Source organism: Saimiri boliviensis, chromosome 11, assembly GCF_048565385.1.
Source record: "Saimiri boliviensis isolate mSaiBol1 chromosome 11, mSaiBol1.pri, whole genome shotgun sequence".
NCBI lineage: Eukaryota > Metazoa > Chordata > Mammalia > Primates > Cebidae > Saimiri > Saimiri boliviensis.
Window position 1 is genome coordinate 42,829,426 of NC_133459.1, and position 16,173 is coordinate 42,845,598.

The 16,173-nt window shown below is 45.9% G+C and overlaps 1 protein-coding gene and 1 non-coding gene across 2 annotated transcripts; both read left to right on the forward strand.

The window, feature by feature from the left end:
* Positions 1-412: 412 nt before the first annotated feature.
* Positions 413-11,242, forward strand: LOC101038063 (KLF transcription factor 17). The gene is made up of 3 exons (XM_003945158.4): positions 413-493; positions 9,849-10,692; positions 11,004-11,242. The coding sequence occupies exons 1-3, from the start codon at positions 413-415 to the stop codon at positions 11,240-11,242; spliced, it is 1,164 nt and encodes a 387-aa protein (XP_003945207.3).
* Positions 11,243-15,269: 4,027 nt separating this feature from the next.
* Positions 15,270-15,376, forward strand: LOC120366159 (U6 spliceosomal RNA). Its single transcript, XR_005580907.1, has one exon. It is a non-coding gene; the product is annotated as a U6 spliceosomal RNA (small nuclear RNA).
* Positions 15,377-16,173: the final 797 nt, after the last annotated feature.

Sequence of the window (16,173 nt, forward strand, 5' to 3'; positions counted from 1 at the left end):
CGGCAGAAGGCCCTGCACCCGGCCTTGCCTCTCTCTCCAGCCTCCTCCTGGCTGGAGTCTTGAGACCTGCGCGTTCCCAGCCTCCACTTGGGTGAAACGGTAGTTCAGACTGAAGGGTGGAATGGGTGGGTTGCGTGGGCGGACAAAATTCCTTTAAGAAGCGGTCAAGGCCTACGGTGGCTGTCAGTGACGCTGCCTCGGTGGGGGCTTACTGAGGGCCCTTGGGCGGCCTGGGGCAGGGCGGGGTCGGCGCAGGGAGGGATCGGTGGGGTTGACTCCGCCCCCTGGCGCAGCTGTAAATAGGTAAATAGAAGGTGATTGTGGCGTGGTGATGTCCGGATACCCGTTTGAGACGCCGTGGTGGCAGGTTCCCCGTCTGTTCAGCAGAGAGCATAGACCCCACCAAGTCTTCATGTACAGCCGCGCGCAGGCCGACATGGAGCAGGAGACTCGGGAGCTGAGCCGGTGGCAGGCGGCGCACGAGGCCGCCCCGGTGAGTCAGGTGTCAGCCCCAGGCTGGCCGGGGAGGGTCGGCGGGGCGGGGAGGCAGTGGAGGAGAGGGGAGGCCAGGGAAGCAGAAACCCGAGGGGAGGGGTTGCAAAGGGAAGGGTGGAAAGGGAGGGTTGGAAGATTGAGGTGTAAATATCATACGTCGTTTATTCCAATAATGTTCGCTCAGCAGTAGAGCTCGTGTCGGGCGTGTGGAGGGTAAGAAGGTCCCAGGCAACTTTCTGGCGGGGGACGTGAGTACGCAGAACAGCAAAGATCAGGTTAGGAAGTGAGCAGAAAACGCCCAGGAAAAAAAACCAAAAATGTTAATTGGAGCCCTACTAAGTGGAAAGCTTTTGCCGGACCCTTGGAATATGATGATGAATTTACCATGAAACAAATATATATATATAATTTTATTAATAAATCATTAGCCGAGGCCAGGCGCTCACTCCTGTAGTCCCAGCACTTTGGGAGGCCGAGGAGGGTGGATCACTTGAGGTTAGGAGTTCAAGACCAGCCTGCCAAACATGGTGAAACCCCGTCTCTAAAGAATATAAATAAATAAATTGGAAATGTACAGCATACAAGAAGGAGAAGTCATGGGCGCATGGGAACAGATACCAGAGGTGTTTCACCTGATTTGGGAGCTTAGAAGACAGCTGAGAATCTGGTCTGGGACTAGAGAACAGAACTGGCCAAGTGAAGGTTTTCCAGGTCTGAGACCAGAGGCTGTCTGCTTCCTCTTAGGAGGAACTAAAAGACCAGTGTCTAGACAGTGATGGGGGGAGGGGTGGGGAGGTGGGGGAGCGTCCAGAGACACCACTAAGGTCATTCAGGGCTTGCTTATTCCAAGAACAGTAGGAAGCCATTGATGAGTTTAAACATGATCTGGCTCGATTAGATTTGCATTTTCAAAGGAGTGACCTGGTGCATGTGGGCTGGATTCAAGGGCAATAGTTAGAAAGCTTTTGTGACCGAAGGTGTCTCTAAAATTAATTAAATTAAAAATAAAGGCCGGGCGTGGTGGCTCAAGCCTGTAATCCCAGCACTTTGGGAGGCCGAGGCGGGTGGATCACGAGGTCAAGAGATCGAGACCATCCTGGTCAACATGGTGAAACCCCGTCTCTACTAAAAATACAAAAAAATTAGCTGGGCATGGTGGCACGTGCCTGTAATCCCAGCTACTCAGGAGGCTGAGGCAGGAGAATTGCCTGAACCCAGGAGGCGGAGGTTGCGGTGAGCCGAGATCCCGCCATTGCACTCCAGCCTGGGTAACAAGAGCGAAACTCTGTCTCAAAAAAAAAAAAATTAAATTAAAAACAAAACAAAACAAGATCTTCCCAACTCTTCTAGGGTTTTTTTTTTTAAAAAAAGATCATTTCATCTATAGCCAAAACCACATAATCAAACCTATCAAAATTAGATACATTATTTTTATTATTTAATATATTAATAATTAATATATTTAATATATCATATATTATATAGAGAGAGCCAGGGTCTCGGCTCTTGTCCAGGCTGGGGTGCAGTGGTGTGATCTGGGCTCACTGCAACCTCTACTTCTCAGGTTCAAGCGGTTCTCATGCCTCAGCCTCCCAAGTATCTGAGATTACAGGTGTGTGCCACTCCGCCCAGTTAATTTTTTGTATTTTTAGTAGAGGTGTTTTGCTGTGTTGGTCAGGCTGATCTCTAGCTCCTGCCCTCAAGTGATCCACCCGCCTCAGCCTCTCAAAGTACTGGGATTACAGGCATGAGCTGCCTCACCCAGCTGATAAATCCTTTAAATCCTAGCTGTTCCTAAATGTACTTTGTATCTGGTTTGTCCAAACCAGAATTTAAGACCACACACTGCATCTGCATCTGGTGATTATGTCCCTTGAGTCTCTGAAGTTAGAAAAAATAGTTTTATTTTTTCATGATTGGGATTTGGTTTTTCATGATGCTAACTTTTGTGTTACAGGATGTTCCTTTTGGAGATATCAGATTGCTTCCTCATGATATAATTTAGCTTTATCTTCTATCACTTGTATTACCTTTAATTAGGATTAGATCTTACAGCTTAATTGGATTCAAGATTTTTGGCAAGAGTGCCTCATGTGTACGGTAGGCTTCATCTTGCATTATATCAGGAGACATATCTGGCTACCCAAATTTGGTGATACTTGTATTAAGGTAGTGAAAAGCCTAATTCAGCTATTAAAGTTTACCCTGTGGTCAGAAAGGAATCTGTGTGATTCTGCTTTGTATGTATTCAATGTCCAGTACTCTACCAGCCATTCATCTGGTTTTTGTTTTTGTTTTTTTTTTTGACATGGAATCTTGCTGTTGCCAGGCTGTAGTGCAGTGGTGCAATCTCAGCTCACTGCAACCTCTGCCTCCTGGGTTCAAGCAATTCCCCTGCCTCAGCCTCCTGAGTAGCTGGGACTATAGGCATGCACCATCCATCATGCCTGGATAATTTTTTGTATTTTAGTAGAGAGACGGGGGTTTCACCATGTTGGCCAGAATGATCTTGATCTCCTAACCTCATGATTCATCAGCCTCGACCTCCCAAAGTGCTGGGATTATAGACATGAGCCACCGTGCCTGGCCAGGGTCACCTACTGGCTTTAACACCAAGTTTAAATTTTTCCTCAATCAAATTTCCTTAGGGGTTGCAAAATAAATTTTATTTTCCTTTTTTTTTTTGAGACAGTCCCTCTCTGTCCCCAGGCTGGAGTGCAGTAGTGTGATCTCGGCTCACTGTAACCTCTGCCTCCCATGTTCAAGCGATTTTTGTGCCTCAGCCTCCCCAGTAGCTGGGATTAAAGGCGAGAGCCATTGCATCTGGCAGCAAAATAAATTTTCTAATTCCACCATTCATTCTACGTTTATTAGTTTGTATTCTTCTGTAAAGTAGGAAGTAGGTTTTAACTGTAGTCATTTGGTAATTTTGAAATGATTTTTTTCTTGGAGAGACAGAATAAATGCTTAATTTATTCACTTCAATTAGCAGTGTTCAAAGTTTGGATAATAGCTGGGCTTTTGTCACTTGAGGCTGCAGTGAGCCATGATGATACCACTGCATGCCAGCCCAAAATGAGCTGTGATTTACTACTCACACCTCAGCCTCTGGAGTAGCTCGGACTACAGACACTTGCCGCCACACCTGGCTATTTTCAATTTTTTTTTTTTTGAGATGGAGTCTCGCTCTATTGCCCAGGCTAGAGTACAGTGGTATGATCTTGGCTCACTGCAACCTCTGTCTCCAAGGTTCAAGCAAATCTCTGCCTCAGCCTCCGGTGTAGCAGGGATTCTGTAGGCACCTGATACCATGCCTGGCTAAATTTTATATTTTTTTGTAGAGATGGGGTTTCACCATCTTGGCCAGGCTGGTCTTGAATTTCTGACCTTGTGATCCACCCGCCTTGGCCTCCCAAAGTGCTGGTATTACAGGTATATTCTTTTTTATTGTAAGCATTTAAACCAGTAGATTTTCCCCTTATCACTGCTTTTGCTGCATCCCATAGGTTTTGGTAGTTATGTTTTCCTTTTTATTGGTCTCTAAGTATTTTCTAGTTTCTGTTGTACTTTTCTTTTTATTTGACCCATTGATTGTTTCAGAGAATGCTGTTTAATTTCTACAGATTTGTAAGTTTTCTAGTTTATCTGATTGTGGGTCAGGGAAGATACTTTGTACGATACGGTTTTTTTGGTTTTTTTTTTTGTTTTGTTTTGTTTTTTTGCTTTTTTTCTAAAACCGGCAAGAGAAAACTTGTCTTTTTCTTTAAATCTGTCAAGACCTAATTTGTATTCTTCTGTAAAAGTAGGAAGTACTGTATGGTTTTCTAAAGAATGGCCCATGGGCACTTTCAAAGAATGTGTATTCTACTGTTGAGTAGAGTGTTTCTGTGTGTGTCTGTTAGATCTAGTTGGTTTATTGTGGTGTTTGGATCTAAATATATACACAGCATTTATTTGGATCATGTTTTTAATCCATTCTGCCAATTTGTCTTTTGGAAAGTATTATTCATTTACTTTCCAAAGTATTTTACTGGCAAGGAAGGATTTAATTCTGCCATTTTGTTCCTCATTTCTAGCATTGTCTTTTTGTTCAATTGATCGTTTTTTGGCAGTGAAACTTACATTTCCTTATAACACAATTTCCTTTTGTAAATATTCTTTATTTTTTTGAGCGTAGTCTCCCTCTGTCGCCCAGGCTGGCGTGTAATGGCTCCATCTCAGCTGACTGCAATCTCCGCCTCCTGGTTCAAGTGATTCTCTTGCCTCCCAAGAAGCTGTGACTTCACTCAGCTAATTTTTGTATTTTTAGTAGATGGTGTTTCACCTTGTTGGCCAGGCTGGTCTCAAACTCCTGACCTTAAGTGATCCACTCACCTCAGCCTCCCAAAGTGCCGGGATTACAGGCGTGAGCCACTGTGCCTGGCTCCTTTTGTATATATTCTTCTCTAGCTATTTTCTTTGTGGTTGCCTGAGGATTACATTTGACATCCTAGTTATTCTAATTTGAATTTATACCAGATTAACTTCAACAGCACATATAAACTGCTTCTGTATAGCTCAATTCCCACCTCTTTTCAGTGACTGATCTCACAAAATTGCATTTGTATGCATCGTATGTCAAAAAATAAAAGTATAAATTTTAATGCACTTTTTTTTTTTTGAGATGGAGTTTTAGCTCTTGTTACCCAGGCTGGAGTGCAATGGCGTGATCTCGGCTCACAGCAACCTCCGCCTCCTGGGTTCAGGCAATTCTCCTGCCTCAGCCTCCTGAGTAGCTGGGATTACAGGCACACGCCACCATGCCCAGCTAATTTTTTGTATTTTTAGTAGAGGCGGGGTTTCACCATGTTGACCAGGATGGTCTCAATCTCAACCTCGTGATCCACCCGCCGCGGCCTCCCAAAGTGCTGGGATTACAGGCTTGAGCCACCGCGCCTGGCCTTTAATGCACTTTTAAATCATGGAGGAAACAAAACGCGGAGTTATCAATCAAAGTTATAATAATACTCACTTTTACAATAGTCCATATATTTACCCTTACGAGAAATTTTTCTTATGACAGATTTCTTCACATGGCTTCCAGCTACTGCCTAGCGTCGTTTCATTTCAACCTGAGGGACTGCCATTAGCATTTCTTGCAGGGCATGTCTAGTGGTAATGACCTCTCAGCTTTTGTTTATCTGGGAATGTCTAATTTCTTCCTCATTTTGGAAAGACAGTTTTGCCAGATATAGGTTGCTTGATAGTTTTATGTTTTTCCTTTAGCACTTTGAATATATCAACTTGTGTTCTTTTAGTTTCCAAGGTTTTGGGATCCCCTATAAGTGATGAGTCACTTCTTGATATTTTCAAGATTCTCTCTTTGTCTTGGGCTTTCAACAGTTTTATTATAATGTTTCTTGGTATGGGTCTGTGAGTTTATCTTACTTGAATTGTATTGAGCCTCTTGGATGTTTGTATTCATATTTGGAAGTCTCTTGAGTGGGAAAGGGAGGGAGTTGTAACATTGGGGGCTGAGTTGCAACAATGGCTGCCTACCTCTATCTGCACCTCATAATCAGAAACAGCAAATAACAATCAGGACATAGATCCCCAATAGTTGGAGGACAAGGTTTTTATTGCCTACTCTGGCTCCTGCAAGCTGCGTGCAAGTTGCTCCAGGAACATAGGGTGTATATGGGTAGCCATTACCTACCTAAGAGTTTAGGTTGATCAAAATTAACTACAACTTACTCTCAAAGCCTTCCCTTGGGAGTTACAAGCCTTTAATACCCTGCATTGTTCCAAACAACTTACAGCCGACAAATGCTGCCAGTGCGATAGTTATCATGCTGGGGATACGGGGTCCTGGTCTCCTACCCTGCCATCTTCCTTGATATCACTTCCTGTCTCCTTTGACCCAGTCCTAATCTTTGAAAGCTCCCTTATTTTCTGGCACAAAATGAACCAGGCTCCCTTCAACCTTCCATTTTTTTTCTCAGTCTTGGAGTCAGGAAATTCTTGGTCTAACTTTTAGCAAGGAATAGAATTAGAGACAAGTCTAGGCTCTAGAGGCACACATTGTTATTTTATTTTTTTGAGACCCGAGTCTCACTCTGTCACCAGGCTGGAGTGCAGTGGCACAATCTTGGCTCACAGCAACCTCTGCCTTCCTGGTTCAAGTGATTCTCCTGCCTCAGCCTCCTGAGCAGCTGAGACTACAGGCATGCGCCACCATGCACAGCTAATTTTTGTATTTTTAGTAGAAACGGGGTTTCACCACGTTGGCCAGGATGGTCTTGATCTCTTGACCTTGTGATCCACCCGCCTTGGCCTCCCAAAGTGCTGGGATTACAGGTATAAGCCACCATGCATTGTTATTAGAGTCACAATTTCTAATGGGCAGAGTTAGAATATGTATATATATACATATATATACACACACATTGTGAATTTGTATAGAATATTTCCTATTTAAATTTAGCATTATTATTATTTTTTTGAGACTGTCACCCAGGCTGGACTTCAGTGATGTGATCACAGCTCCCTGCAGCTTTGACCTCCCAGGCTCAAGTGATCGTTTCCGTTTCAGCCTCTTGAGTGGCTGGGACCACAGGTGTATGCTACCATCCCTTTTTTTTTCTTTGTAGAGGTGAGGATTCACTATGTTGCTCAGGTCTGGCCTCAAGCGATCCTCCCACCTGGGCCTCCCAAAGAGCTAGGATCATAGGCATGAGTCACTGTGCCCAGCAACTCTTATTTTAAACCATATTACTAAAAATAGCACTCAAACAGAAAAGTGAATATAAGTGCAGCTTCCACAAAGTAATGAACTCTTATAAAGTAAAAACCTGTGAGACTATCAGTCAGGTCAAGAAATAGAAGCCCCTCCAGTGCACCTTTCTTACCTTTGCCCCATTCCCTTACTCTCGAATATAATTCCTATCCTGTTGTCTGGATGTAACTTCTTTGAATTTCCCTGTTTCTGACCTGTGATGTTCCTGTAACTTTGCTGCAAAAGTTGTAATTGCTTTTAAGTTTTGCCTTCTTTCCTTCCTTCCTCTTCCTCTTCCCTTCCCTTCCCTTCCTTTCCTCTTTCCTTTTCTTTCTTTTTTTGATGAAGTCTCACTCTGCTGCCCAAGCTGGAGTGCAGTGGTGCAATCTCAGCTCACTGCAACCTCCGCAGTTTCAAGCGTTTCTCCTGCCTCAGCCTCCTGAGTAGCTGGGGCTGCAGGCGTGTGCCACTACGCCCAGCTAATTTTTGTATTTTTAGTAGAGACGGGGTTTCACCGTGTTGGCCAGGATGGTCTTGAACTCCTGACCTCAGTGATCCACTCAACTTCGGCCTCCCAAAGTGCTGGGTGTTGGGATTACAGGCATGAGCCACTGCACCGGGCCTCTTTCTTTTTCTCTCTCTCTTCTTTCTCTTTCTCTCTCTTTCCTTTTCTCTTTCTTTCTCTCTTTCTTTCCTTTTCTCTCACTTTCTTTCTTTCTTTCTTTCTTTCTCTCTTTCTCTCGCTTTCTTTCTTTCCCTTCTCTCCCTTCTTCCCTCCCTCCCTTCTCTCTCTCTCTTTCTTTCTTCTTTCTTGTGTTTGAATGTTGTTACATTTACCCTTGATTTGTACAACAATTTTCTGGTGATATTTTTTGAAAAAATTGCAATCTTCAATTTGTCTTGATAGTTTAGTATCTTATGGATACTTTGGTTTTTATTTTGTTTTGTTTTGTTTTGTTTTGTTTTTTTGAGACAGTCTCACTCTGTTGCCAGGCCGGAGTGCAGTGGCGTGATCTCAGCTCACTGCAACCTCTGCCTCCTGGGTTCAAGCAATTTTCTGCCTCAGTCTCCTGAGTTGCTGGGACTACAGGCATGCACCACCATGCCCAGCTAAGTTTCGTATTTTTAGTAGAGATGGGATTTCACCATCTTGGCCAGGCTGGTCTTGAACTCCTGACCTCATGATCTACCTGCCTTGGCCTCCCAAATTGTTGGGATTATAGGCGTTAGCCACTGTGCCCAGCTGGGTACTTTTGTTGTTGTTGCTTGGTTTTTTTGAGACAGGGTCTCTGTCAGCACAGACTGGAGTGCAATGGCCCCATCTCAGCTCGCTGCAACCTATGCCTCCTGGGCTCAAGTGATTCTCCCACTTCAGCCTCCCAAGTAGCTGGGACTACAGGCACGAGCCACCACACCCAGCTGATTTTTTTTTCCTTTGAAACTTCTGAGCTCAATCAATCCACCTGCTTTGGCCTTTCAAAGTGCTGGGATTACACAGTTGTGAGCCACTGCACCTGGCCTACTGACAGTCTTTAAAAAGATGATTCTAGGCCGGGCACGGTGGCTCAAGCCTGTAATCCCAGCACTTTGGGAGGCCGAGGCGAGTGGATCACAAGGTCAAGAGATCGAGACCATCCTGGTCAACATGGTGAAACCCAGTCTCTCCTAAAAAAAAAATACGAAAATTAGCTGGGCATGGTGGTGCGTGCCTGTAATCCCAGCTACTCAGGAGGCTGAGGCAGGAGAATTGCCTGAACCCAGGAGGCGGAGGTTGCGGTGAGCTGAGATCGCGCCATTGCACTCCAGCCTGGGTAGCAAGAGCGAAACTCCGTCTCAAAAAAAAAAACAACAAAAAAAAGATTCTTGGCTCTTATCCTACTTTAAGACCTTCTACTGCCAATCTCTTTCTTACCCTTCATGCAAGTCATCAAGAGGTATTGCCCCTAACTTCTGGACAACCCCCATCCCTTTTATGTATAATTTGGAGTTTGGGCCGGGTGCAGTGGCTCACGCCTGTAATCCTAGCACTTTGGGAGGCCAAGGCAGGCAGATCACCTGATGTGAGTTTGAGACCAGCCTAACTAACATGGAGAAAGCTGTTCCTACTAAAAATACAAAATCAGCCGGGTGTGGTGCTGCATGCCTGTAATCCCAGCTACTTGGGAGGCTACGACAGGAGAATCGCTTGAACCTGGAGGTGGAGGTTGTGTGAGCCGAGATCACACCACTGCACTCCAGCCTGGGCACCAAGAGCAAAACTCCGCCTCGATATTTAGCGTTTGAAGATTTTCTCAGAGTTTTGTTGAAGGTGTAGGTTATGGGATGTTTTATTTGCTCTCTTTGTTGCTTTGCATGTAATAAAAAGCAAAAAACATGTCTGAGGGAAAGTGGCATGAGTTACATTTAGGCTTTCTTGGGGCCTGTATCAGCCGGACCTGTTAGAAAGGCCAAGCTGGAAAACGGTTGGAGGCAGGAGAATTCAAGCAAGAGATGGAGATAGAGGGCTGGATTAGGTTGGGGTCTGGGGATGAAGAGGAGGAACATATGGAACTGGAATTTGAGCAAGGGTAAAAATCACCTGATTGTCTCTCTCCCCAAGGATAACGAGAGCTCAGCGCCCACCTTGAACGTGGCTTCATCTACTGGAAGCTCTGGAGTGCACCCCTCTTGGAAGCATGGCCTACCAAGCGTTCAGCACTTTCCTCACAGCACAGGGATGCTGGGGCCCCCCTTGGTGTCTGTGGAGGTGCCGGGGCACAATGTGGATGAAGAGGGGCCCCCGTTTAGCATGGTACTGCCTGAGCATGGTGTGAGCTACTGCCCCCAAGCGAGTCTCCCTCCTTCCCCGGTGATTTACAGTCAAGGAGTGTCTCCCCCTCAGCAAGAGACAACGATGTTCAATGAGCCTCAGATAATGCCTACAGTTGAGCCCAATATTCCAGGAGTGGCTGGAGCCTTCAGTGGCAATCTAAGCATGCACCCCAGTGGGCTGCCAGTCTCGGCTTCCACTGGAATCCCAATGATGTCCCATGCTGGGGGCCCTACCATGCCTTACCCTGGCCTCTTGACAGCACCTTCTGATGAAACAGCATTGGCCTCAACCATGCCTCCCACGGAGGCCCAGGCGGTGCTCCTCTCTGTGGCTCAGATGTTGCCCCAACAAGACACCCATGACCTTGGGATGCCCCCAGCTGAGTCCCAGTCACTCCTGGGTTTAGGATCTCAGAACTCTCTTGTGAGTCAGCCAGACTCCCACGAAGGCCCATTCCTACCGAAGCAGCCCACACCTGCTCCACAGGCAACAGAGCAGGACTCCAGGCCTCAGGAAAGGACTGGGAGAGGGGAATCCTCAGAGGCCAGGCCTTACCGCTGCAACTACGAAAACTGTGGAAAAGCTTATACCAAACGCTCCCACCTCGTGAGCCACCAGCGCAAGCACACAGGTGAAGGAGGTGTCAGGTGGGATGGGGATGGAGGAGTCTCTGGGCTTTACATTTGTCCTGGACCACTGGTGGGTAATTGTTTGGGATGAGTCTTTCATCTTCCAAGTTTGGAGCTAAGCTAGACTGGCCCCCTGACTTGCCATCCGGGAGGACTGTCCCAAGATACCTGGGCTGGCACTCCTGAGTACATTGCCCCTCCCTGGTTCCCTGGACCTTCCCTTTTGAATCCTCAGCCTGGACTGCTCTGCCTCATAGAGTCAGACCCCTTCCTAAATCTATTCTAAACTCCATTTCTCCCTTGTCATTCCCAGGTGAGAGGCCCTATTCGTGCCAATGGGAAGGTTGTCAGTGGTCTTTCTTCCGTTCTGACGAGCTTAGACGACATTTTCGGGTACACACCAGATATCGACCATATAAATGTGATCAGTGCAACAGAGAGTTCATGCGATCCGACCATCTTAGGCAACACCAGAAGACTCATCGGCTGGGACCCTCAGACCCACAAGCCAACAATGGGGAGCATGACGGTGCTCCTGCTCCTGGTCCTTAGGTCAGTCTCCTCATTTTGGCTTTTCTGCACAGCTCCTGCCTGCCTCTGCTGTCTAACCTTCTCCCCTGGGCAGCAAGAGTGAAACTCCGTCTTGGGGGGTAAAAAAAACTTCTTTATTGACCAGAGGGCAGCGGCTCACACCTGTAATCCCGGCTACTCAGGAGGCTGAGGCAGGAGAATCGCTTGAACCTAGGAGGCAGAGATTGCAGTGAGCCAAGATCGCGCCACTGACTCCAGCCTGGATGACAGAGCAAGACTCCATCTCAAAAACAAAACAAACAAACAAAAAAGCTCTTTATTTCTTGTTGCTCCCCAGCTTAAAACCCTTTAGTGACTCCCTTGCCTGCTACATAAAATCCAATTTCCAGAGCCAGATTATTTTCCAATCCTGAATTTGCCACTGAATAGCCATGTGACCTTGGGAAAGGTCTCGGATCACTATGCCTTGTTTCTTCTTCCAGAAAATGAAAAAACCAGTTTTGGACTATATTGGACATGGCACATGTAAAACATCAGATTCTCCCTGGTACTCACTGGCCACGTACCCAGAGTTTCTGTTTCTTCCCACCACTTCACACACTTGGATGGAGTGGCCTAGCACAGGGCATGGGATCTGGATCCCAAGTTGCCGCTAGCAAACTTAGAAGTGTGTGGAAACTTGTTTATTTGAGACAGTCTTGCTGTGTCACCCAGGGTGGAGTGCAGTGGTGCGATCTCAGCTCACTGCAACCTCTGCCTCCCAGGTTCAAGTGATTCTTCTGCCTCAGCCTCCCGAGTAGCTGGGATTACAGGCACGTGCCACCATACCTGGTTTATTTTTGTATTTTTTGTAGAGATGGGATTTCACCATGTTGGCCAGGCTGATCTCAAACTCCCGGCCTCAAGTGATCTACCTGCCTCAGCCTCCCAAAATGCTGGGACTACAGGCATAAGCCATGGTGTCAGGCTGGGAGTTAATATCTATGGGATGAAATATGACTAGTAGGAGACAGGTGAGACTCAGGCAGATAAATTCCCCCTTTTCCTCTCCCGTTCATAAATTGTTGCATGGCACCACTTCTCCAAAACAGTACCATCAATGGGGAGACCTCCCAAGTAGCTGGTGGACACGACTGCTGTGTCCTCCGCAAGGCTTGTCAGGAAGCAGTCCCTGGCCTGCTAACACATCACCTCGCATTACTTCCCATTCTGCCTTTCTTCCATGTTCTCATTTCCAAAGTCTTGGGTTTGCACCTCTCCAAATAAAACACTAATTCCTAGTTCTTGTTTTCAGGCTCTGTTTTCCAGGTGACTGAGGGCTAGGAAGGAAAGGAAGATCTAAGACAGGCGCAGAATCTCATATCTAGACTCAGCAGGCCATTTTACTCCAGCAAACTGATAAAGAGAAAGGATCTTGGCCAAGCTATCAAGCGTAGAGCTAGAATCCCAACCAGAGGTGGTCTCTTCCCTAAGAAGACGGTGCCTTCTATGGGTGTTTCCTGAACCCAGGCTGGTGTGCCGAGCACGGAAAGGTGAAACAGAGCTGGTTTCTGTGTTCAAGAGACTGTCTTGATCTGGGGGCTCAGAGGTCCACCTCAGTACAGTGGCCGTGGGGAAGAGGAGTCCCTAAATGGGAGCGTCGGAAAGGCTTTCTGGAGGAGGTAACCCCTGGGTCCAGTAAGAGTGTAACACATAGTTATCACTCAAATTCTGAAATAAACTAAACAGGTGAATGAAGAAGGAAGAGGATTCCAGGCAGAGAACACTGGACCTCACAACTGCTCAGAGGAGAGGCAGTCTTGAACTTCTACATTCATTCAGCAAATGTTTTTGGAGCCTTCAATACTGAACGCACCAAGGCTGTGGAGACCCATGGCGAGGAGTAAGGAGATAACTAAACGATGTGTCAGAGAAGAAAGACTTCCCTTGGAGGTGCCTCCATCAGACCCGAAGGACTCATGGGGGTTAGCTGTACCTCCCATTTCTTGGACATAGACCACTGGACATGTCTCTATCTTCTGGCAACTGGCATAGACAGTAAGGAATCAGAGGTGCATGAAGGCAACCTGCCTCTGTAGAGCAGAAAGCTCATAGAAAACATTTATGGATGTGCCCAGTGCTGCCAAGGAGAGCAGCTGGACCTCTGCAGGCTCAAGCTTATCTGGGCCTCTGGGGAAGCCACACAGCCTTGGCTGTGCCTGCCCCTGGCCTCCCACCCCTACCCTGACCCTGCACTACTTCACTACCTTGATCTGTGTTACTAGTGACCTCAGTATAACTGGGATGGACATCCAGGTGCCCCCACCCAAGCTCCCAAGTGAGGGGAGTGGACATGATTAAAACAACAGGGGCAGAAGGGGCTCATTTATGACCATTCACGAGCCCCAGTTTGAGGTCTTGGGTACTCAGTCTCTTTCGTTTCTTCCAGGGTACCTGATCACTTCCACGGAGCAGGCCATCTTGGATTCACTGGGCTGGAGGTGGTCTCTGTCCCCCAGCCCACCTGGCTCACACACAGCCTCGTGGGTAGGGTCAGCAGACCAAATTGCTTCTTGCTGGAATGTAAGATGAGAGGTCTGTTTTTGATCTAGCATTTTCACCAGGAAGTGGATGTGGAGAGCATCAGAGTGATGAAGGGTGTATGATGTGCACTGTAACCATGGACAAACAGGCTCCTGCTCTTGTGGAGGTCACAGTCTAGTGGAGGAGGGATGTTACCAGAAATGCACAAAGTGGGCCGGGCGCCGTGGCTCACGCCTGTAATCCCAGCACTTTGGGAGACCGAGGCAGGTGGATCACTTGAGGTTAGAGGTTTGAGACCAGCCTGGCCAACATGGTGAAGTCCCATCTCTACAAAAAGTACAAAAATTAGCCAGGCATGATGGTGGGTGCCTCTAATCTCAGCTACTCGGGAGGCTGAGACGAATAATCGCTTGAACCTGGGAGGCGGAGGCTGCAGTGAGCTAAGATTGCACCACTGCACTCCAGCCTGGGTGACTGAGTGAGACTCCGTCTCCAAACAAAAAAGACCCGTGAACTCTCTACTAGATTCTGAATCCTGTGGAGGATGACTCGAGGCCAGGAGTTTGAGACCAGCGAGACCTTGTCTCTATAAATAATGAATTTAAAAGGAGAAAAAATAATTTACTAGTACATTTAAAGCTTTGAGTTCTCCATCCTTCTCTGCAGAGGTAACCACTATACTGAATTTTGATTAATCTTGCCTTAGCTATTTATTGTTTTTATCATATAATGTATCTCTTCTTAAATATAGTGATTGGTTTTGTATGGTTTTCAACTTACCTTTGTTCTGTTTGGGATTTATTAAACTTTTTCAATCTAAATGGTTATAGTCTTAATAAAATTTAGAAATATTTGGCCACTGTTTTGTCAAATTTTGGGGTTCTCTTCCATCTTCTATTTCTGACACACAGTCTGCCTATACGATGGACCATTTGATATTGTTCCTCAGATCACTGACGCCCTGTTCACTTTTTTCAGGCTTTTTCTTTTCTGTTTTGTTTTTTTGTTTTTTGTTTTTTTTTTCTTTTTTGAGACTGAGTCTTGTTCTGTCGCCCACGTTGGAGTGCAGTGGCACAATCTTGGCTCACTGCAACTTCTGTCTCCCAGGTTCGAGTGATTCTCATGCCTCAGCCTCCCAAGTAGCTGGGACTACAGGTATACCACCATGCTGGCTAATTTTTGTATTTTTAGTAGGGACGGGGTTTTATTCTGTGGGCCAGGCTGCTCTCGAACTCCTGACCTCAGGTGATGCATCCACCTCAGTCTCCCAAAGTTCTAGGGTTCTAGGCATGAGCCGCCGTGCCCAGCCTCAGTCTTTTCTTTCCCTGCTTCATTTTAGATGTCTTATTAAGGTTCCTTAATCTTTTCTTCTGTAGCATCTAATCTGCTATTCCATTCAGTATATTTTTCATTTTAGATGTATTTTTCATCTCTAGACATTCCATCTGGATCATTTTTAATCTTCCATTTTTCCCTTTATGCTCATGTTTTTCCTCTATCTTCTTGGTCATGAAAAATATATTTGGTGCTCCCTTCAGCAATACATACACTAAAATTGAAATGATCCAGACAAGGTTAGCATGGCCCCTATGCAAGGATGACATGCAAATTTATGAGGCATTTCCTGTTTTTCAAATCAAAACCACAATGAGATGCCATCTCACACCAGTCAGAATGGCTCACTGAAAAGTCAAAAATAGGCCATTCTTTCTGAAACAAAAAAATATAAAAAAGATTTAAAAAGAAAAAAAAAATAGGCCAGGTGCAGTAGGTCACACCTGTAATCCTAGCACTTTGGTAGGGTGAGATGGGAGGATTGCTTGAGGCCAAGAGTTCAGGACCAAACCAACCAACATAATGAGACCCCTATCTTTATTTAAAAAAAAAAAACAACAAAGAAAAAAAAAGATGCCGGCAAGGTTGGGAAGAAAATCTTATACACTGCTGGTGAGAGTAAATTAGTTCAACCATTGTGGAAAGCAGTGTGGCAATTCCTCAAAGACCTAAAAACAGAACTACCATTTGACCCAACAATCCCATTACTAGGTAGATACCCAAAGGAGTAGAGATCGTTCTTTCGTAAAGACACATGCACACATATGTTTATTGCAGTACTATTCACAATAACAGACATGGAATCAACCCAAGATAGCCATCAATGGTAGAAAATGTGATACAGATACACCATGAAGTACTATCCAGTCGTAAAAAAGAATGAGGCCATGTCCTTTTCAGGAACGTGAATGGAGCTGGAGGCTATTATCCTTAGCAAACGAATGCGAGAACAGAAAACCAAATACCGCATGTTCTCACTTACAAGTGGGAGCTAAATTATGAGAACATATGGACACACAGAAGGGAACAACACACACTGGGGTGAGGATAGGAGGAGGCAGAGGATCAGGAAAAATAATAGGTACTGGGCTTAA